We start from the raw sequence: 24630 nt of genomic DNA, 5'->3' as shown, positions 1-24630 counted from the left end.
AAGATATCCCCAAAACAGCTTTCCATACCCGATATGGCAATTTGAATGGCTAGTCTTAGGTTTTGGACTGAGTAATGGGCCAAGCACCTTTTGTGGCCTCATGGATGAAGTCTTTAGGTCCGAAATAAATGTCATCATCATTATCTACATCAATGATCTCCTAGTGTATAGCAAAACTCTAGAGCAACACAAAATACACTTACACCTAGTTTTTGAGAAGCTAAGACAACATAAGCTATATGCCAAGCCAAAAAAATGCGAGTTTACAATAAAGGAACTAGAATTTCTAGGATTCATTGTAGGAGAGGCCGGTATTAAAGTGGACCCCAGGATAGGCTTCACAATATTTTGTAGAAGATTATCAAGGATTATAGTCTCATCACTGCACCACTATCCCACCTCACCAAAGAAGATAACACATTTGCATGTGAAGCAAGCAACAAGCTACTTTTGCACTGATAAAGAAATGTATAAGTCAAACCCCTATTCTAAAAGTACCCAACTTCACCAAGCCCTTCGAGATCTCCACAAAAACATCAAATTATGGCATTGGAGGCATGTTGGTGCAAGAAGGCCAACCCATAGCTTATGAATCCAAGAAGTTCACAAATGCTGAAACTAGATGGACCACACACGAGAAGAAGATGCTAGCAGTAATCCATTGCCTTAGAAAATGGAAACATTATGTCTAGGACAAATACATAGTAGTCTTCATTGACAATAGACTCCCTGTTGGCCCCAAAACTTGCTAGCCATAAATGCTGAGTTATCACCATAGGACAAATACATAGTAGTCTTCATTGACAATAGACTCCCTGTTGGTGATAACTTTACTCCCTGTTGGCCCCAAAACTGGCGCCCCTTGCGGTATTTCTTTAGCTTTCATTCAATTGGAAGGAGTACAACTTGAGATTCTTCAATCTCCTCTTGCTAACCAATTGCTCTTGCTGTCATGAATGACCAGCAAGCATTTTGAGTCATTTGCCCCTTGATTCACCCAGGACTTCTTCTCCAATTTGACCCTTGGCTAGCCAAATGCTGCCCCAAATCAATTCGGGATGGGCTAGCCCCTGAAATCCCTTGATAATCTTCAATTATCAGCTGCTGATTTCAGTCCCTTGAGCCTTCAATCTCTGGCACGGATCCCAAGGTGGCTGCTAAACCCTAATTTTTGCTGTAAATTAGGGTTTACTGCAGAAATTACAGATCAGCCCACCAAAAATGGCTGAGATCTCCTCCGAATGGCTAAGAATTGCTGAGAATGGTTGAGCATAGGCTAAAGGAGATGAGAGAATGCTGTAGGAAGAGAAAATCCTGAGATTTGTCACGAAGAACTGATCAAAAATCAGCTGCTGCCCTGCTGTACCAGCCCCAAACGGATGCACCAACAACAATAGAAGTATCGAAGACTGTGATCTTCAGGAAAAAATGCATCAGCAGCAATTGTCAACTTCCCAAGGTCAAGAATATGCAATCTCCATCACCAAAATGGTCTCCAATGGCTGGGAAATGGCCCCAAAGCTAGCAGCAACAGTCCAACACCTCTTTCCAACAACTTCAAAATGAAAAAAACGAGATTTCCCTCTCCCTTCAGCCCTTTTTAGCCTTTCCCCCACTTGCATGGGAAAGTTTTGCCAAGTGGCGGCTTTCTTAATCCATTTTCAGCAATTTCCAGCCATTTAATTAAATTTTAGAATTGATTAATTCTGAAAATTAATTTAGCCCTTAATCTATGCCCAAAAAATTAACCTTGCCCATCCAAAAATTAATTGGCTAGGCCATTTGCAACCCAAAGTGGTCCCATGCATTAATTGACCCTTGGACAAGCATTAATCCATTAATTAATGCCTAGTCCCTAGTGTCACCGCTGACACTTAATGGCCAATTAATGGTCCTAGGGGCAAACTGATACCAAAATTCACCTAGAATCTAACAAGTGAAACTCGTTACAACTTTTGCCTTTGACACCCATCTTTTTCACACGGTCCTTCGGCCTTCAACTGTGAAAAAGTAGCTTGCACCTCACATGTGCAACACATGTGCATCTTTTAATTGCACATTTGATTAATCCTTTAATCAAATACCAATTAAATATAAGCAAAGCATCAAAGTTTCACGTCCTCGTGACAACCCAAATCCCATGGATACACCATCATTTTTGTAGTGGTGGACTATTTCTCTAAGCAAGCTCACTTCATACATGCCAAGCCACCATTGAATGTCAAAGAGGTAGCCCGCCTCTTCTCTTCACACATGTTTTCAAGCTGCATGGTCTACCCTTAGCCATCATGTTAGATACAGATGGAAGATTCATGAGTGGCATGTGAAAGAAACTCTTCAAGACCTTGGAAACACAATTGAGATTCTCATCATCCTTCCACCCCAAGACAGATGAGCAAACAAAGGGAGTCAACAAAGACATTGAAACTATCTCAGGAGCTACGCCCGGGTGGACCAAAAGGATTGGGCCTTGTGCCTCGATGTGCTAGAGTTTGACTACAACAACTCAATCCACTCCACCACCCGCTACACACCCTTTGAATTAGCCACAGGAAAAGAAGTTATCACATCCCTTGCCTTAGCCTCCGAAGCGGCCAAAGCTAAAGATCAAGATGCAAAAGAATTCTTAAAGAAATGGAGAGACCGCAATGGTGCAACTAAGCAAAGCCTAGAACCGAGCAAAATCATCATGACAAAACAAGCCAACAAAAAGCGAAAGGCAAACTCTTTACCAAGGGAGACGTGGTCCTAGTCAGCTCCAAGTATATGTCACTCCCAAAGAATATGAGCCCCAAATTCAATCACTGCTACTATGGACCTTACCACATTACTCGAGTGTTGAATGAAGTCACATACAAAATTGACCTGCCTAAAAGTATTTGTGTTCATAAAGCATTTCATACTCGACTTCTACGCAGATTCTATCGACAACCAATGGGGGCAGCATATACCAAAGCTTCATTCCAATGGCCCCTTCAAAGTAGAAGTATTCCTTCGGCGTAGGGAACACAAGGGATACCCTGAGTATCTCACCAAGTGGAAAGGTCGCCCTCTCAAGAAAGCCACTTGGATTTCGAAAGTGGAGGTGCACAAATGTGGCAAAGACGCCTTCGCCATCTAGATCAAGGAGAATCCCACCAATTCTTCCAATGTTCCTTGAGTCATCCTAACGGAACTCATCATAGGCCCAATAACACCTACAATAGCAAACAATAAATGTAAATCTGAAAATACAAATTTACCTGCTGATCTTGGACAATGCACACCCAATTGGCACCCATTTCGGTATTTCTTTAGCTTTATTGAAGAAGAAGTTGATTTACAATGGGATTCTCCCAATCCCCTTCGCAATCCAAACTCCCCTTGTTGTCCAAAGTGACTAGCAAATCTTCAATCTGATTTGCCCCTTGATTCGGGCATTTAATTGGCCTTTACCCCCTTCATAGATGATGGAAAATGCCCTAAATTCAATGGCTTGCTAGTCCTCCACCTGAATTTAGCTGAAATTCATCTTCAGCCCTAAAAATCCAAGTCTTTCAGACTCCAATTTTTGGCAGGCTTCCCAAGGTTGCTGCTAATCCCTAATTTCTTACAGTAAGTTAGGGTTTACAGCAAAGAAATATGCAATTTCTTAGCCTCCAAGGGTCCAAATGCTAAGATCTTTAGAGTAAGACTATGAAATGGCTGGGAGATGAGAGAGAAAGTTGTAGAGAGAGAAAGTTGTAGAGAGAGAAAATTCAGAATTTTGTCGCAAAGAATGACTAAAAACCAATCAAACACAGCTGCTACCCTGCCATAATAGAGTTAATTGTTGTCGCCTACAGCTGAGACATCCAAATTAGCTGTCATCTTGTACCTAGATGCAATCACCCAACTGTGGAGGGTCCAAATCTGCAATCACCTCCCCAAAACTCATGGCTGGCTGCAATGGCTGAAAATAGGCTGGTCATGGCTACTCACAGCTCTCCCACATTTGCTACAATAAGAATGATCTCGTTTTTTCTCTTCTTTAGCCTTTTACCAACCTTTATGGGCAAGTTTGCCAAGTGGCAACGTTCCCAAATGGTTTTTCCAACATTATCCATCATTAAATATTAATTTTCAATCTTTAATTATTGAAAATTAATCTAATAATTATTTCGATATCCAAAACAATAATTTGACTAGCCAATAATTAAATTGGCTAGGCATCTTCCACTCCCAAGCCTCTCTGCGCCATCTTTGACCATTAGATCGGCATTAGCTACCATTAAACGCCACATCTCTAATGTCACTAACTGACACTTATGGCCAAATGAATAACTTAGGCTAACAACTAACACCAGATACCACTAAATACTTGTGCAACATAACTTATAGCAACTTTAGCATTGACATCCCGTGATTTTCTCAAATCCCAGACTCGTAAATTGACTCTAATCCCAATTGCACCTCACATGTGCAACATTTACTTAATCATGTGACTAAAAATTAATCCACATCTTAAGTGAGGTTTTAAAAATACATGTCCTCATAATAGTAGTCCTTGAATGTGCCTATGTTGTATTGTTTCTTTGATTGAGTAATACAAAAAGTATACCTTGCGCTCACATATCCTGTTACCTTGCTCTCACATATCCTGTTACCTTGCTATGCCATGTTGAGTGAGTGAACAAGTGCAAGTGCATCACAGGGGAAAGAGAGAGAGAGAGAAGCGTATAGAAAATTTTATAAAAGACATCATCGCAATGGACATCTAACATATCAAAAAGAAGGAAAAACGAGGGAGAGCACTCCAAAGTCTTATCATACATATAGTGTTTATTAAGCTTAAAAATAGACGTTACACATTAAATCTTAATTGGCTCATTAAATAACCCCAAATCTCTTCATCGATTGATGCAACATCATCCACATCAACTCGTGATCTTTCTACAACTGTAACCTACTACCTTCATCAACAGATTGGCGACTTGTTCTACAGGTCTGTCAAGTTTAGTCGGACTATATATTAATAATCAATGCTTAAAAAGCAACAAATGCTATGAACCAAGGAACCATTAAAACGTGTCAATTGTGGCAACGTGGACTACTGCAATTCGTATGTTTGTGGATATGGATGTGGACAACATCAATCGACGATAACACAATTTTGCGACCAGTTGGTTGCGTGTACAGTGTGACAAGTGACAAGTCACAACTCAGCCCACAGGACAACAACTTGTCAATCCAAATTCCAACGTCCACCAGCTTGTGCAATCAAGTTGGCCCAATTTCCAAAAATCTCTCTCTCTCTCTCTCTCTCTCTCTCTCTCTCTCTCTCTCTCTCTCTCTCTCTCTCTCTCTCTCATATTCTTCAAATCAAAAACTTAAACATTTTGCTCCAATTACACCAAAATCGCCCGAAGTCTAATAAATTTAACTTTAATTTGATAATTTTGCTCCAATTTTTGTTTCAATTCTAGGAATTTTTGCCCCAAGTCTACATGCTTATGCCCAATTTTGCTCAAGTTTCGAATGGAAAAAAAAATTCCCCCAATTATTGAAATGTTGGTCCAATTCTTTTCCCAAGTGTGAAAATTGAACCTTTTGCCCCAATTTGAATGTTGCCCAATCTTATTTGTTGGCCCAAATTCTACCTGAAATTGCCCAAAATTTGAGAAATTTTGCTCCAAATCTTTGAATTTATTCCCATATGTGAAAACTTTTGCCCTAAATCTGAAATTTCATCTCAATTTCTTTCCCAAATGCTGAAATTTTGCCCCAATTCTTTCCTTAAGTCTCAAATTTGAACATTTTTCCCCAATTTGAATGTTGCCGAATCAAAATGTTAATCCATTCTATCTAGATTTGCCCCAAATTTGCAAAATTTAGAAATTGGACCCAAATCTGAACCAAATTTGGACTTTGAAAGTTTGCCCCAAATCTTAAGTTGATCCAAATTTCCAAATCTAAAAACTATATCCCAAATCTGAAAATTGTATCTCCAAACATTCCCAAATCTGAATAATTCAATTTGGGAATTATCTACAAGTTTCTCATTTCTTAAATTTTGTAGATGCTCTTTTTAAATAGTAATTTGTCTCATAATTTTTTTATTATTTTCATCTTTTGTTTGCTAGCTAAACATGGGTAGGGAAACTACTCAAGGGAATCAAGCAAGTGGCGTCCAAGACAATACTCCCGATGTTTGGCAAGAATTAATTGTAATTAAAAGGTATCCCAAATTCAACTCTAAGAAGTGGGTATGCAAGCATTGCAGAGAGGTACTTGCAAGTGGTGTCACTCGAACAAAAGCCCATTTTACATGGGTAATTGGTGAGCAAATAGGCAGACGCATGGGGGTCTCTAAATCCATATTTTTGGCCTATGGTGGAGAACAATCAAGGTGGTTGAGAATTTTGGGAGAGCCAAAAAGTCCTATTGATCAAGACAGTCTCAACATGATAGTAGAGAGAGAGTGTGTCATAGTGAGAGGCCAAGGTTCTCAAACTCAAACACAAGCAAGTGGTGAGGCAGTAGCTACATCAACTCATGAGCCTGGCTCTCCTAGCACTATGGATGTGTCATCAATTGGGGCCGATACTCCATGTGCTAATACTAGAGCACCATTAATTACCACTCTTGCTGGTTTAAAGGCTCTAGGGACCACCATATTGAACCGTGAGATTGATCAATTCACACGAGCTTGGAGGGTCATAGAGCATCATGGGAAAAATATGGATGCACAATTATCTTAGATGGATGGAAAGACACTTGTAAGCGTAACTTAATGAATATTTTGGTATCTTCTTGCACTGGAACAACATTTCTAAGATCTATCAAGCCATGGTATGCGGATCGCAGGTACTTCTACTCCCAACTTCTAAGTACACTTTAGTTTTTGTTAATTTCGTATTTAGCCTGACTGCTACTAAGTTATGTATAATGTAACAAGAGACGTAATATTTAATCATATCAATGAAGCAATCCAGGAGATTGAGCCAAACCACGTTGTACAAGTTGTTACAAATAATGCAAGCAATTGCAAGAGTATGGGAGAGCTTTTGGAGGCCCATTTCCCACATATTGTATGGACACCATGCACAGCCCACTCCATAGACTTGATGATGGAGGACATTGGCTTGATTCCATGGGTTGGATCTATTGTGGAGAAGGATTTAGGGCTGATCAACTTTGTTCTTTGAAAGTCATTTGTTCATAGCCTATTTAGACATCATTGCCAATGGGAGCTTGTAAGACTCACCAAAACAAGATTTTGCTATATTTTTCTAGTTTTGTGCAAGTATGTGAGTTACAAATTGGATTATGTGTCTTATCTTTATTACAAATTGTAATCATGATTTATAACTTACGACTATAACTTATGCCATATTCCCTTAATAAACACATGGTTAACCTCGAGTTAGTGAAATGCAAGGACACAATGAGACGCATGGTAGTGGATCAGGAGTGGCTGGATTGGTCAAAATGTTCCACTTCGAATACCTTAAATATTACGCACACAATCTACAACATTTGAGTTTTGGAGAGATACAGATGGACTCAAATGTGCACTACTTCCTATAGTATCAATGTTGCAAATGTGTGATAGTGAAGGAGCTACCATGGGCCTTCTATATGAGTTTATGGAAAGGCTTCGTAATGCTATCCGTGACTACACTGTATTGTCAACTAACAAGTAAGGAAATATAAGTTGTTCTTTAATTCTATAACATATGTCGTAAACTACCTCTTTAGTTTAAAAATTGAGACTTTATTCAAGTCTTGACGCTTGAGTCTTCCATCTTTTGACTATATGTACAATGTCTCCCAAATGACTCAAATCTTTGAGTGTAGATGGAATTGGTTTCAACTTTCAACGTCCCATCCATTCTATTGCACATATTCTCCACCCATAAATTTTCTTTTCTTAGGGGAAAAAAACATTGATGTTAGGGTGGACGCAATACCTGGAGAGAGTATATCCAACATCTACTATGCGAAATAGCATTGAGGATGACCTCCTAACTTATAGGGGGAATGCAAACTCACAATTTGCAAGACAAATAACAAAGGATGAGGATAATCTTCCCCTTCCAGTATCTTGGTGGGAGAAGTTTAGGGTTTTAACTCCAACCCTTCAAATGGTGGCTTTGCAAGTACTATCACAACCAGTTAGTTCTTCAACAGCAAAGCATCTTTGGAGTATTATGGGTGATATTCACACCAAAGATCACAATAGGTAATGGTAGATATAAAGCTTCAAAATAAAGTAGTGATTTACGAAGTATCCTAAACATTATAATTTATATGTATATCCTTTGTGTTTGCAGGCTTAGCACTGGCCAATTGAATAAGTTGGCATATGCAAATGCCAAACTTCAAGTGTTTGAGAAAAAAGGAGTGTTGGATGGTAAGGGATCAACAAGTTGGACACCACACAAGCTTGACCCTAGAAAGATTGTTGTGTGAGCAACAGATATGACTATGTTGCAACCTCAAACCCCCGAAGATGATGTCTATGACTTCATTCGTGAGGACATTGAGAGGATGAAGCACCAAATCTTATCCTCTACACGTCAGGGTCGTGAAGTTGCAGAGTCATCTACTGCAGCTACTTCTCATGTTCCTCATCACGATACACTAAGAGGCTAAGAGCCTTTGAGATTAACTCCAAGTTCATCTAAGTGTGATAGTGAAAGTGATGGTAGTTCTAGTGAGAGTACTAGAGAGCAGTGCTTTTGAGATCTAAGAACTTGAAATTAGGGATTTTGAACCATTCACTTTTTAAGAGATGTGTGCATTGTATTTTGTAGTTAATCATGATTTTACATTCTCACGGACTCTCTGAGTCTCAACTCTTGGCTTGGAAGTTGAAAGTATTGTTTATGATTTGTATTCTTTGAACCTTCGATTAATTAAATCCGTAGTGCATATGAAGTTTGAACTCGTAAGTTGCTTGATTCTTCAACTAACCAATTTAATGTCCGAACGCTTGACTCTCAACTCTTTAGCTTGTGATTGTAGTTTATTAAAATTTAAATGTTGTTTGTAAGTGTAAATTGGACACTTGCATGCCATGATTCTGGAGTCTTAGTACTTGTATAGAATACTATAGAGTGACTCATGAGTAGTAATATTTATAAGAAAATATATATTACATATATTATTCAACCATTTCAGTTCGTGTTCACTTGGGACCTTCTTGGACGTGAAACGTTTCGAAGTGAAATGTTTCACAATTATCTTGTTTTGACGACCCCGTCCAAATTTCCTATTCCATGTTTTATGTTTCTAACCAAAAGCTATCTATAGCACTTAATGTACAACCAAATTTAGTAGTGGACCAATACACCAAATTGTCATCCTTCTTGGTAGCCTAAAGAAATACCACAAGGTGCACTAAAATTGGGGCCAAAATTCCAAATCAATGCCTATGGTTGAGAAACCAAGTCAATTCCTCTACTTCATTTATATTTTTCCATTTAGAACCCCAAAAAGGCTTTATTTGGATCATTAGTTAGTGTATGCGGCGCCACCCAAGAGACTTCAATAGACACCACTCAAGAGAGTTGAGGTGCCACTCAAGAGAGTCTGCACCTATAAGTACGATCTAACCTCCCTCATTCTTCATCCCCCACATTCATTTCTTCTAACACTGTCACTCTCTTCCATATTATTCCCTCCTCCTCTAAGGGGGTTTCATAGGGGACTCATCCTTGTTTTACTTCAGGGGAATCCTAAAACCAACATTTCTCCTTGCAAAGAGTGGTAATGACCTGATTAATCAACAATTACAACGAGCACCAAATTCACATAAATTGAAAATCCACACTTTACTACTTTATTCTTGGACAATGGCAGCTTGTTGGCCCCAAAAGTGGCACCCATTACGGTATTTCTTTAGCTTTTATTGCAAACAAATGGAGTATATCTAAGACCTTGCTACCAGAACTAACCAACAAGCCTCCAAACCAATCAATTTACCCCTTGGTTTGCTAAGGGATTGGCCTTCATACTACGCCTTGAAAGAAACATTAAGCCCCAAATCAAATATTGGCTGGCTGGCCTTTTGAATCTCCCTAAAATTCTTTAATTTTAAGCTGCTAGAATTCAAGTCCTAGGCTCTCGATTTTGAGCCCATGTCCCCAGGTGGCTGTCAAACCCTAATTTTTATTGTAAATTAGAGTGTACAACAAAGATTGACTAAAACCTCTTCCTCCGATAACTCAAATAGCTAGAAAATGCTGAGAGGAGTTGCGAAATGGCTGGGAAATGAGAGAGAATTCTATAGAGAGAAATTTCAGAGTTTCATCATAAGAAAGACTGAAAACTTACTGCTACCTTGCTCAAACAGACAGCCATGGAAGCTGTCACCTACAGCTTAGGGCCACTAAAAAGACTATTGCCCCTCTTGTACGCTATCATCTACATCAAAAGAACCTTGGGATGTTGTCACCTATACTTAGGGGCTCCAAACAACTGTCACCTATTGTAAGACCGGTTCCTAGTGGCTACAAACTACATCAGCAGCATCTCCTTGCTCTCTAATAGCCTCCTCTCTACAATAGCTGAAATAGACTTCCTCCAACCCCCAAAAACGTTTTTCCCACTTGCATGGAGATGTTCTGCCAAGTGGCAGTCTTCTAATCTCATTTTTCAACATTATTCAACTTATTGAATTAATATATTTTAAGTTAATAATTATTCTAGAACCCAAAATAACAATTCCACTGGCCAATAATTAATTTGGCTAAGCTAATTTAATTATTATCCAATTCGTCTTCCAAATATCCTTGAGCAATTATTAGCCCTTACATTGACATTAATCAATTAATTAATGCCTAGTCTCTAATGTCATCACTGACATTAGTGGCCAATAAATTGGTCTAGGCCAAAATCTAAAACCAAGTACCACCTAGTTATTGAGCTAAAACCTGTTTTACAACTGATTAGCATTTTTAAATAGCCCCAAAACTCAATTAATGAAAAACACAAATTTGGTGCACAATTCGAGAGATTTTCAATGGTCTCCTGAAACCCTAATTTTTTGGGGCACCCTTCAACATCTATAAATAGACAGGCTGCTGTCCACTATTCAACCTCATTTCTTTGTATAGGTTTCTCATTCTTTTAGTGCGAATTTCAACCATCAACCTTCACCCACGTGGTGGTCTACGCTTTGCAATTGCTCCACTATTCCATTAGCCCTTGCAGTGCTTAGTGCCTTCCTCCCTGGTTGTTGCCCACTATCTAGCACCCTCCTCCCTAATGTGTTTGGACTCTTCTGCCATCACCAATACAGTGTGTCTCCAACTTGCGTTTGAACCCTCCTCTACCAGGCAACAGTGGACATTGATCTCCCACAGCTTCTGCAGTCCTTCTACAACTTGTGTTTAGTCTTCACCACTCCAAGCAGCAGCAGCTAGCGACACTCCTCATCTAGACATCTTCTACTCAGCTATGTTTGCAAGCTTCTGGTATTGCCACCTTCCTCTTCCATTAAAACAGTTGTCACCAACATCTCCAGCATTTGTTGGGATCTGCAATTAACAATCTTCCTCTCTTTGGCACTCCAACTAGTGGTCACAATACTTAAGATCTATCTTCGATGGACGTCACTCTCTAACATTGAATTGCTCTACCCTTGGCCATTTTGTACACTCTTACATTCATTTACAGTATTTGTTCACTTCAAAGTTTCTTCTCTCTATGTTTGAGTTTTATGCTTTGCGTTTAGGATTTGAGTTTTGCTTCTCTCTATCTGAGTCTTTGTATTTCAATCTTGGTCATACATGCTATGTTTTCTTAGTGCAAACCCTAGCATACATTCACACTAGTATCTATCAAACATAACTTATTACAACTTTTGCCTTTGGCATCAACTAATATTTTGGGATCCTAGATCCCACATTGTGAAATAATTAAGGTACGCATCCCATATGCAAGTCTCGTTAGCACATTTGACTAATCTTTTAGTCAAATGCTAAGCAAAGCAAAGCAAAGCCACTAGCTCGTGCATCCATGCTGGAAGGAATACGAAGGCCTTGTCACCAAGTCGCGGCTTAACCTCCGACGTCCCGATCTAGGTGGTACCTGAAGATCCTAGGTATCAGTAGAAGAGATGACTGGTCAAAGACAACCACCCCAAGATCCCGCTCTAAATCCCCCTCTAAAGTAGATAAGAAATCCAAAAACTCATGGATCACGGACACCGAAATGTCTGATGACGAAGGAAGTGCCGCGGGTCGTGCTGAAAAAGGTATCTAGGGTGCTGAAGAGCTCCCAGAGGTAGCCTCTCAAACCTGAGTAGTCGAGGGTGGGGAAGGGTGGGGATCTGAATGAGCAAGAGGTGGGCAACAATCGTTGTCTCTCAGTGGAGCGGACTAGGTAGCCAAAGAATAGAAAGGAGTAGAGCAACCACTGTCTCTCGAAAGAGCGGATTGACGAGGAGACCGTATCAAACAATCATCGTTTCTCGATGAAGCAAATTGTAGAACCGCGGACTATGGTAGCCACTATACCCGAAAATAGATGGAAGAAGATTGCCACTAGCATTGCAACGATCTCCAAGAGGTCGTAGCGCCAATCGATCCTCCATGTGCTCGAAAGAACCTAGTGCGCATCGGATCCGTCTTATGGCCTTAAGCATAGTACTCTGATACCCGATGCAAAACGATCTCTATGGCCCAGAAAAGAGAGGTGGCACAAGGAGCGCCTAGTGGAAAACGCATATACTCCCGGGGGTGGAGAGCAAAGGTTGATGTCGACAGTCATCAGTGGAATGACCGTTCTTGCCACAATAGGAGCACCTAGTAGTCTGGTCATCTGTTGGTAAAGAAGCCATGGATACCAGTGTGCCTTGATGAAGAAGAAAGAGATCAGCCATGAACCATGAACTGCAATGTCTGCCTTAAGGGTAGAGAGGGCAGTGGAAGGGCTAGAAGTGAATTGTCAGTGGGAGGATGCGACCATCAATAAGAGGTTGCAACCATTAGAAAAAGCAGGTGAGGAGAGAGAAATATTAAAAACGCAAGTGAGGAGAGAGAAAGACTAAAAATGTAGGTTGTAGGGGAGAGAGAGAGACTAAAAACGCAGGAAAAAAACCAACAGTAACAATCAGCATGCTAAAATCAGCTCCGAACAGTGTGTGGTAGGCTGGAAACAGGCACCAGACTGTTGTAAAGAGCAATGGCCAACTTGGACCGCAATGTCCTCTGCGTCCAAGGTGTGCGCAGCAAGCTGAAATACTTGAAATCTGCAAAAATGACATTATTTTCTAGATGGAGAGTGATCAGCAATAGTCACTCTACTGTAAATAGCTACAAACTGTGGGTGAAAGGCTGGAAACAGGCGCCAGACTGTAGATGACAGCAAGGGACAGCTGAGACTACGATGTCCTCCCCGAAAGGGGTGTGGGCAGTAAGCTGAAAACCTTGAAATTTGCAAAAACGAGATTTTGATGCAACGGAAGAAGGAGAGAAGCGGATGCCAAACCCGACACCGGTCTTTGCCTTCACTGGAGTGGAGGATCTTCGCTACTAGATGAGTAGATCAAGCTTTGTTACCATGTCAAAAGATGACGTACCAACGAGATAGTAGGGTTGCGGGGAGGAACACGGAGTGAGCTTGGTAAACACTAAGAAGAGAAGAGAGGGGAGAAGAAACTCTGATGAATGGAACGATAAAGATTTGAATCATGGAGTGAATGTGATACAAGGGAACAAGGGTGCCGTAGCACAAGGAAGATGATGATGACAGCCACGAACCACGAACCGCAATGTCCTCTTGAAGGGGTGTGAGGGTAGTGGAGAGGCTGGAGAGAAGAGGTGACGAACTAAATGAATCAGCCGTAAGGAATGAATGAGAGAGTAGCCTATCAATAGGCATAGTCAGTCTAGGATGGCGCCCCTTTTTGGGGCTACAAACCCTAAACACAAAACGCAGAAATGCAAAAACACAAACTGCATGTGGTAGGTTTCTCAATAGGTGGTTGATATCTCCATGCCATTTCACCCATTAATTCCCATTCCCATTGATAACCAAGATCTATAAGTCCTTCCTAGTTCGAGACTTTAGATGTTTCAGCAATAGCTTAACTAGGCCTTCATACACCTTCCAACATGGAGTAACAAAGCTTGTGGCTTCTCTCCTAAGATTGAGTTTCGAATACTATTAGCTCATCATGTCTACTATTCTTCACTATAAGTTACCTCTTTTTCCCTCCTTTTTGGGCTTGAGAGGGGGTGTTTCAACAATGGCTTGGTAACTAGGCCTTTGTATTCCTTCCAACATGGAGTAGCAGAGCTTGTGGCTTCCCTCCTAAGATTGAGTTTCAAATACTATTAGCTCATCATGTCTACCATTCTTCACTGTAAGTTACCTTATAAGTGGAATATCAAGATTTCATGATTGATCTTCTCTCTCTCACACCTCTTTTTCACTCCTTTTTGGGCCTAAGGGGGGTATTGAGAAACCAAGTCATTCAATATATTTTCTCTACCTATTTCCTAGTTTGATTTTCCATTTACAACCACAAAAAGGTTTTCTTTGGATCATTAGTTAGCGTGTAGGCACCACTCGAGAGAGTTGGGACATCACTCCACACTGTTTGTGCCTATAAATAAAACACTCACTTCCCACACATTCATTTCTTCTAACACTCACTCTTACATATTCTTCTCTCCTTTCTCCATCCTCTCCACTACCATTCACACCCTACAAGGAGAACATTGCACTTCATGGCTTCTGTTATTAGCAAATAAGACAATTCATGGTTGAGTCTGTGCATGCCAAAGAGAGCTAGGCACGTTCTAGACTATTTAGGCATTTTATCTAGCATTTTATATTGGCCAACCTGACATCATTTTTGCCTATTTATTCAAGCTCCTTCTCTAGAGTCATTATCGTCATGCATCATCTATCATTCATCATCTCGCGGGTTCTGGTGGAGGGAGAGAAGTAGATGCTAGTGCCTTCATAGTCCGTGACTCACATTGGTTCTATATTGTCCCATATCTTGGTATATGGATTCCATTTCTCAAGCATCTCTTTGCTTCTAAGTTCTTTGTGTAGCGTTCTTTTCTTTTGCAATGTTTCTCTTTCCTTTCTCTTATGTTCAACTATCTATTACAGCAATTTTCCATGCATCCATCGCTGCACCCACTTCTGACATGGTATTAGATTGCAGGATCCTTGTTCCTACTATTGTTTTACACTGTTTTAAGTCGAGTTTGACTTCTCGTCTGCTAATTAAACTTGTTTCTGACTGCTGCCCTTGATTTGCAGCCTGGGCAACCATCTTCTACTAATATTTGGTTTATTTTTCTGCTATTTTCTCAGTATCTTGCAATCTGCCATTTCCATTTACAAATTTCTAGGATTGTTTCAAGGCTAGGAACCTGTTATTGACTCTTCCAAATCTGTGTTTTGGTGTCTGCTGGCTAAGGCAACCTGTTTTCCTGCAAGTCGACTGAATTTACTACAGCTATTGTCTGCATTTTGCTCTTTTGCTTCTATACAGGGCCGGGCGATAGGTTATAGGTTGTTTTTTGGTTGTGATCGGTTTGTATTTTCCTTTTGTAATACACTACTCAGCTTTAGAGAGGGTTCATGTGCCTCCGGTTGTCGTATTCTCATCATTACACTCTGATTACTCTTGAACTTTTCTCTATGTGCTTTCTTTACTACAAAGAACTCGTGCAATCCTTGTGAGTTTGTATTTTTGGCATACTTTTCTCCCTAAAGATTCCTTTGTCTTTCTTCATCTTCTCTATATTTCCCTCATCATGGCTCCTCCCACGTCTTCTCCTAATGATCAGCATGCTGATATTATTTCCTCATCTACAAGTGTTATGTTGGAGACTTGTTGTGTTCAGCTTCAAGTTACTGTGAGGATGCTATCTCTTGGTGCTTTAGATGTTCCAATTTCAAAGAGGGGTGCCATACGGTGAAAGAAGAAGTCTTAGTGCTATTATTGTGGCAAGAAGAGCGGCCTCCAAAAGGACCATAGGACATTAGCAAATTTATGACATGTGCAAGCACAGATGATGATGAAGTGTGATGACTCTCTTGGCAAGTCTTCCTCACCTCTAGGTCCATGTTTAGGCCCTGATGATGGCTACAAGAGCCTCTCTTCCAAGTTGCTAGTATAGATGATGTGATCATCCCTCAACTCTCCAACGCCACAGGGGGAGTGTGAGAGGGTGGTGAGATGGGGTTGGTACACCTCAAATATACATGTATACAAGTGCACAAGTTCCCAAGAGGGTTTTCCCTAATGCATCAACCGAAGCCTAGCAAGTTCAAATCCTGGACCTAGGATTGACATCTAGGTTCATGATGAGCTAGTTCTTTGACAAAGAGCGGGATTGGCTCTCATTTTGAGCTCACATGAGGGGAAACTTTGGTGGTCTTGCCAAAGGTAGGGGATCCATGGTCACATATATTGAAGGCATTTTTGACATGATGGTCTTGTGTGCTACTGCAACACATTGTTGACAGATATTGAGAGGTGCTATGATTCTTCTCTATTTTTAGGCATTGATATGATCAACATCGACATTAGTTTCTTCTTTGCTTTTAGGCATTTATACATTCGACATCGACATCAGATTCTCTACAAGGCACCTTTGGTGGCTTACGCACCCACTACTTGGGTATCCATGGTTCTACTCCGGTAGTCCTTGTTGTATAAACTATGATGGAACATTATCATTGTATATTGTATTGTGTTAGATCATCCATGATCTAAGAGAGTATTAGCAAATTCGTAAATTCAAGGTTGAGACTGTGCATGCCAAAGAGGGCTAGGCACATTCTAGATTATTTAGGCATTTTATGATGGTCATTTTAGCATTTTATGTTGGCTAGCTTGCATAGGAACATGAAACGGGAAACAGGCACAGGAAACGAAAACAAGGACAAGACGGAGACCAATTAAATTTTTTTCATGAATTTTAATTTTTTAAATATTGTTCCCATTCCCATGTCATCGTTCCCTTTACTCATAGTCCATGTCGAGTGTTAAAACCAAGGTATATAATCCACAAGGACAAATCATTTTAAGTTTTTTAACTTTAAAGATATCATGCACCATTCTAAAACTAGTTGTTACAAATTGAATTACAACTAACAAGGCTCAAGAGTTAAGCTAGCCAATTATAAAACACATAACACATATGTCATAAAACAATGAACAATGAATTAAACATTAAAATATAAGCTAAAAGAGCATGCCCATTGCCAAAAAAACTTAAAAGACTACAAATATGAAGTCCAATCTTTGTTAGAACATGCTCCTTGCCCCAAAAAAGACTACAAATATGAAGTTTAATCTCTAGATTGAAGCAAAATGCAGCATGCCAAAATAGCCCAAAAGGCAACTACAAGATTGCAAGTATAAATATAATGTCGACATGGCACAACTGCCCAAGTGTTAGACTATCATCAATATCATAATATCATATACAATGTACATGTGTCATGAGATTCATGATAAGCAAACTAAATCAAAGATCGTCACAATCTAAGGCTGCTCTAGCTACGCTTGCAGTGCGAATCTCATCAACATGTGTACCATGAACAGTTGCATCTCCCTCAACATTAGAATGTATCTCCTCTTCTTGCTACATCTCCCACTCTGTGAATGATTCAAGCTTTGTTGTCGTACTGTTACATAACATCCTCAAATCAGCACAAACAAATACCAAATTGTTTGCCCTCTCCACACCAAGGTGGTTCCTCTTCTTTGAAGCAATGTAAGCATATGTACTCCACAATGTCAGAGTGCAGCGATGCGGAAGCGTGGGACCAAGACTGAGAGTAAACACGCAGAGGAGAGAGAGAGAGAGAGAGAGAGAGACACACAATAAAACGCAGAAAATCTGCAGTGTAGAATGTTGTATAGGAATGCAGAAATATACATGGGTGCAAAGAGAATATCTGCGTATGTCTCCGCCTTGAGGACCTCGATCTCCATCAGTCCGTGTGCTGTCAATCACCATCAGGTTGTCTCTGTCAGATGTCAGATGTGTGTGTATCCAAGTGCTGGACTGGATTGCTATAAATAGCAGTGAAAAAATACCAAAAAAATGACCAGAATCAGGTCGATTGCCTGAAACTGTCCAACTATTGTTGTACCTGACCAACTGTGCTAACGTGGCAACTATCCGATTGGTCTAGCCGTACTGCACCTGCCAACGTGGCTCCTGCGACTGCTGATGTGGCACTCTGGCCGTACTGCTCTACACACTACTATCCAAGGAATGACTCTCTAACACAAAATTACTCCAAACAAGAGAAGCTAACTCATTGACTCAAAATACAGATGGCTAGTAGTTGCGACTCAAGACCATCCAAACCATAGTCATCCCAACACAAAGCTATCCCAATCTTACAACGATCCTCCAATGCATCCCCACAACCAAAAGAACCCCGAAAGGTCCTATAACATGAAAGCTGGTCTATAATCTTTCGTCTAGTACCATGATCAAGCATTAGACGAGACAATACAAGCCTCCATGCATCCATAACCTCAGTGTCATTCTCCTGACCCTTGCCTTGAAACTCAGGATCCACAACAAATGCAACTGCATGCATGGGTGAGCTATAGGAGGTTCACCTTGTCACAACTAAATGGCGTGATCTCATATGTCTCATCATTTGGTGCCAACTCCTACAACTTTTCATTCAGCCCATCTATAGCCTCATATACCTAGCCAATGCAAGGTTGCACAACATCCATAATACTCAATAAATGCACAATAGGTGATACCATAGCATCTATCCGCTTTACATCATCCGAAAAAGCAAAGTTATTTGCTTTCTCCAAACATAAGATACCTGAAGGAGTATCTGCCAATGCTGATGAGGTGAACTCGTGACTAAGAAATAACTCCCTCAAGGCACCCCTGCATTCTCTTAATCTGCCTAGCATCAAGAAGTTAAAACAAATCTAATATCAAAGTATTTTAGAAGTGTCTTCTTCGACCGCAAAGAGAACTCATAACAAAGAAACTGGTGAATCAAAACAAAGCTAACCATTTGAGCTCCTTGGTCTATGAAAAGTGCAATCCATGACAAGTTACCAACATCCTTAGTAGGTTATTCAAGCAATGAGCTATACAATATGAAACTATGATATACAGATAATATACGTGGATAATAGCACTTGTTACCCTATTTACAAGCTCTCCATCTGCAATGAATCCCACAACATGCTCTGGGCCAATAAGCTCAATATCTATAACCCAATCTGCTGCAAGTACATTTGTCAACTTTCCTGTCTCCGATGCATCATGTGAAGATATGAAATACATTTCCCCTCAAGAATAAGCAACCATGCTATGAATGGATGGCTTGCGTGTATCATCCAACCATCAACAATCAACAAAACTCCATTTTTAGCTAAAAGGCTCTTTCTAGTCATTATTGCATGCTCAACAATGCACTTTTCCTTGTGGAGCAAAGTGGTGCGTAAGGTCTCCAATGATGGAGGTACATGCGAAGAGCCATACTCACCAATCTTTGTGCACATCAATTTAAACTACTCTGATCTGGCTACACAAAACTAAATATGGTCATGGTAGAAAAAGCATGCCACTAATGTATCCACTTCTTTCTTGGGATTCCAACTAGCATCAAGTATGCTCTATCTACGCGCAACATGTGACATTGATGCCATGGCCGATACAATGCCTACAGTGGGTGTGGAGGTAGCACTTCTTGATATTGATCCTAATCTAGACACATCTAATGGGGATGGTGTCACAAAAGTTAATTTCAGCACATCGTGGTCTAGACACAAGATAAGCTTGTTGACCTGCTACATGGTCACAAAGCTCCCTTTGCTTCTCCAACGTCACATTAGGACAAAACTGTAGCTCTAAATTTGGCTCATATAGGAGATGAGCTCGGACCTAACTATGCATAAGACAAAACAAGTGGCAATTGCTATTCTCTATTCTAATATTTATGTAACTTTGAAAAATTAAAATCAATAAAAATTCAAAATAGAAATACTCGGTTCAATGGATTATCTTGTTTGCTCCACTAGTTTGCTTGTATGGGCAAAGCTTGCAAGTACATGATCAAGATCCTTCACCACTCAATGAACAGTCAACATTTACTTCTTTCCACCATGACCAATCATCGGATCTTCTTTCTTAATCACTGGCACAACGAGCGAGGCGCGAAGATGAAGCCATTTCAAGCTAAAAACTGAAATAAAAATGGCTGAAGAAAATCCTAGAGGATTGGCTACTACGAAGAGACTCGAGAGAAGGGAGAAGGCTCAAGAGTGAGAAAGAAGTTGAGAACCTAGAACTTAAAAGAGAAAAGTAAAAAGAAGAAAAGGGAGAAGGAAAAAGAAAATAGGAAAAAAATGGAGAACTCGGAAGAGAGAGAAGAGGAAAGTATCGGAAGAAGAGGGAAGTTGGAGAAGCAAGAAGAGTGATGAGGTGATGGTGTTGGCCGCTACAAGCAGATGGGAGCAGACCGCAAGCAACGGGGGCAACAGGCTAGGCTGGAAACAGTTGCACGCGGGTAGGAGCAAACCGAACAAGAGCACCAGAACAGACCAACGAGGGTTGAAGGTAGAGGAGCAAAACAAGCACGTAAGAGCAAAACCAAGTGCAAGGGCGAGAGGGTAAGTGGCATGCCACATGGCATGCCCTATCCGAAATGGGACATACAGTGTTTCACAATTTGGAGACGCAATTCGTGACGGCGAATTCGTGCCAGGGACGACGTTGCGACATGCCAATCATCATGCATCATCTATCATTCATCGCCTGACAAGTTCTGGTGAAGGGAGAGGAGCAAGTGTTAGTGCCTTCATAAGCGATGACTCGCATTGATTCTATACTATCTCATATCTTGGTATATAGATTACATTTCTCGATTATCTCTTTGCTTCTAAGTTCTTTGTGCAACATTCTTTCCTTTTGCAGTGTTTCTCTTTCCTTTGTCTCTTATGTTCGGTACTCTATTACAACAGTTTTCCATGCTTCCATCTCTACATCCACTTCTCCACCTGCCATTTTGCAGCCTATATGATTTGGTATCAACCCTCCTCACTAGCACCACCATCAAGCTTGCATTTATAGTAGTTTTAGGCTGTCTACAACAAATTATGCTCTCTTTATCAACCCTGCACCAAATACTTGCGTTTTTGCAACTTCTTCACTCCTAAAGGGCTGGCTGCCCAACAATCACCTATCTATAGCCACTTACACAAACAGATTTTCATCAAATATTCTTGCATCTTCTTCTCCAATTGGCTACCCAACACTCGCCTTGATAGCAGCCATCATCTTGAAGAGATTTCAGCATGTCCTTCATCTCTCACAACTCTTGAGAACTACATTTTGCTCCCTTACAACTATCTTCCTTTCCTTTTACCATTCAGCATTACCTTTGACATCTTACTACCAAAGAACTACGTCATTCAAGTGCTACGGCCTGATCAAACAAGATAATGCAGTCATCTTCAGGGCTTTAGCTCTGCTGTATCAGCTTAATTCACTTAGCATAATTCACTGATTCATCATTCATCTTGTTCTTCTTCTGTTTTTTCTTTGAGTTTCTTCTGCTCTCAGAGTTTGTCATACATTCTGTGTTTCTACTCACAAACCCTACTCTCTTTGATATGGTGTGAATGCATACTGTTTCGTCACACTATTTTAACACATGTGCCTTGGACTAGGGCCATTCTAGCTCCTATGTTAATGAGCATTTCATTTGCTAATTTACTAGTTTAAGTTGTTTGAGCTTGCTAAGTCTTTAGTTCTCAGAAAGCCAGTTGCAATATTCATTCATACAAGTGATGTGAAGGAAATAATAACTAGCTACATGAGATGATGATGAGATCACCATCATCATGTTAAACTTATCAAGATGCTGCATATAGTCTAGTTTGGCCAAGAGGATCTAACTATCCTCAGCCAATCTGATTCGGGTTCTTTAGTTAAGAAAATGTGTTGAGATCCCTGATTGTTTGAGAAGGTGAGCCAAAAGTAGCCGAGGGTAACTTTATTTTGGAGAACAACCTCTTAACAAGCCTACATACAAATAAAAGTAACCACATTTTGAGATCGAATACTAGCTAGTCCTGATAACTACTTGACCAATATACAGAATTCCTCTCTCTTAATATGAAAGCAACGTATGTATCAAAGTTCTATATGAGATGATCAACAACTAGCTAATAAGCTAACGTACTTGGCATTGTTTAATGCTCAAGCCAATAGCTCAATGCTTCTTGCTGGACTCGTACCTCATAACAAGCATCTGCACCGACGAGTGCAGCAGCTGCTGCAACGACGACACAAAGCCTAGGGCCGACTATTTTATCATGTCTGTGGAGAGGCAACTGCCTTAGCAATACGTCGTAAATCTCCTGGGCATCGGCAGCCTCAATCTGGAGCCAATCGGTCCTGATTTTGGAAAGCAACAAGTTGAGGGAGAAAAACCGGACCTCCTGCTGGGAGCCAATGTCCGCTCCCTGGGGGGGAAACGCCAAGTAGAGCGAAACGGACCACGCCAGGGGAGAGGACAGGAATGTTGTGATCCAGCCATTAGCAGCTCGCAGCTGGCCAGGGTTGTTCTGGAAAAAGAGAACTGTGGCTATGGCGGTTTGAAGCTCCTCCGCTGTTTTGTAGAGGCTGTGCTCCTCTTCTCTTACGTCCATCTGTTGCTTTCTGAAAGGGAAGAAATGGCGTCTCAGTGAATGCCGAAGTGAAATGCTCTCCCCTCGGCGTGAGAAAACTCTGGAATTAGTCGAAAAACCCTACACGGGTTTGTTAATGCACTTTGTTACCTCAAAGGGCTCGTCTTGTAGCAAAGGCTTATCATATGGCCTAACCATTCTCTTAAACACTAGTGGGCCTCCAGCCAAAACCACTAACCATACCATTGCACGCTTGCAAAGCTCATGAGGTTTCATCTCACTCATTTTGTATTTATAAGCCAATGACAAAAGGGACGCGCTACAATGGACATAACACTGCACTTTGCATGTGCACGTTGTAATATCCCATGTACACATGTGGAAGTGGTTATGTGCGTGTGTATGTGTGGGCATGAAAAGGAGTGCTTATGTGCAGGTATGGTTGTAGATTTTTTGAGTGTGTCCATGGATATTACATGCATGTGCATTGTAAAAGAAGAGCATGATGCAACTTATAACACATTCCAATGCATACCATTGTCATAAACATATAGTCAATTTGATATGAATTTGATTGCATGATAAATGTTAAAGGAAATGACATATTCGAAAGTGAATCATACTACCAAATGATATTTTGAAGAACAAGTGATAATCAAAGAAATGCTACAAACTTGAAGCATTAAAGTGTCTCCCACATTTACCATTTGCAATTGTTCTTGTGTGTGAGTGATAATAGAGCTCACTTCCTCTCTTCTAGAATCTCTTCATTTTCTCCTAACTATTCTATACGCTCTACATGCATTGTCGTGACCCTATATATATTGAATGATGTTATGACAATCAAGCATTATCATATCCAACCTTGCCATAGTGGGATAATCGATTATTAGGACACAATTCCATAAGCTTTCCCCCTTCCTCTTCCATTGGGATAGTCGATTAGTAGACAAAAACACCAAGAATTGTGGGGTTTGGAAGAGACTTTGAAGGATCACCATTTTGTTTGGCTAGATGTTGCATTAGGCATTTGTATAAAATAAAGCATTTATGATCAATAATACTCTTATGGTACTTGTTTTTTTATTTTGCTTATGAAATAAATGCCTCATTCCTCAATCGTAAATTGGTACAGAGTTGAATATTCTCCTCCATGGCCAATAAAAAACTTTACTCGTATCCCTGTGTTATTGACCCTATAACATATTAGGGATTACTCAAATATGGCCTCCTTAACCTTAAAACACATTAGACATATGCAGACAAGCTAGTAAACACATAGATGAGTACACATGAAGCTTAACAAAGCACACTTCAGTTTGATGTAAAGCTTTTTATATAAGAGAAATCTTTAGGTACATTCTTACTTGTTAAGGCATTATCAACTCATAATGCATTTTAAAAACCAAAGGTATGTAGCTCATATTAAGCTATATCTTATCAATGGAAGCTCATGGGGTTGTGGCCTACTTTGTAGCTAATAAAGGATAACATGCCATTTTCCCTACTTCCCTTTTAGCTTAAAGAGCACATCAATCTCACCATACATTTGAGCTCATAAAGAATATACAAAATCATGAATTTATGTATTGACCTCAAGCAGAATCAATCCCAATCATAACCAATACAATTTTCCCCACCAAGTACACACTCTAGTCTTGCAAAATAGTTACAACCATTACTAAATATATGTGGATGTTATCCCTATGAAGTGCAATTCCTTGGTAAAGAGATTTCAAATATCAAAACATTTTCTATCATCTCCCTTACCACTCTTTCAAAATATTTGCCAAACTTTGATTAACTTTACATTGTGAAGGCTAAATAAGCCTAAATTAGTTTACTTGTGTTCTATGCAATTATTTGCAAAATTGCATCCAAATTTTGATTAAATTTATAGTGCAAAACCTAAATTGGTTTCTTTGAGGTTGCATGCAACAAATCGCACTCCAATAAATGTGAAATCAAATTAGCAAGATGTCATTAAACCTTGAAGCAAA

The 24630-nt window shown here is 40.1% G+C and overlaps 1 protein-coding gene across 3 annotated transcripts in view; it reads right to left on the bottom strand.

The window, feature by feature from the left end:
* LOC148015120 (uncharacterized) overlaps positions 1-22759 on the bottom strand; it is a 69846-nt gene extending 47087 nt beyond the window's left edge. For all 3 annotated transcript variants that reach the window (XR_015688354.1, XM_087665418.1, XM_087665419.1), the window contains exon 1: positions 22238-22759. Coding sequence is in view for 2 of the 3 variants with exons in the window: in XM_087665418.1 (XP_087521544.1) it covers positions 22238-22651 (414 nt within the window). In the remaining variant the exon portion in view is untranslated. The remainder of the gene's footprint in view (positions 1-22237) is intronic.
* Between the last annotated feature and the right edge of the window lie 1871 nt (positions 22760-24630).

Source organism: Lygodium microphyllum, chromosome 24 (genome assembly GCF_053477565.2).
Source record: "Lygodium microphyllum isolate KBCC chromosome 24, Lygodium_microphyllum_v1.1.10, whole genome shotgun sequence".
NCBI lineage: Eukaryota > Viridiplantae > Streptophyta > Polypodiopsida > Schizaeales > Lygodiaceae > Lygodium > Lygodium microphyllum.
The sequence above is the reverse complement of the archived record's forward strand: the minus strand, read 5'-3'. Positions and strand labels throughout refer to the sequence as shown.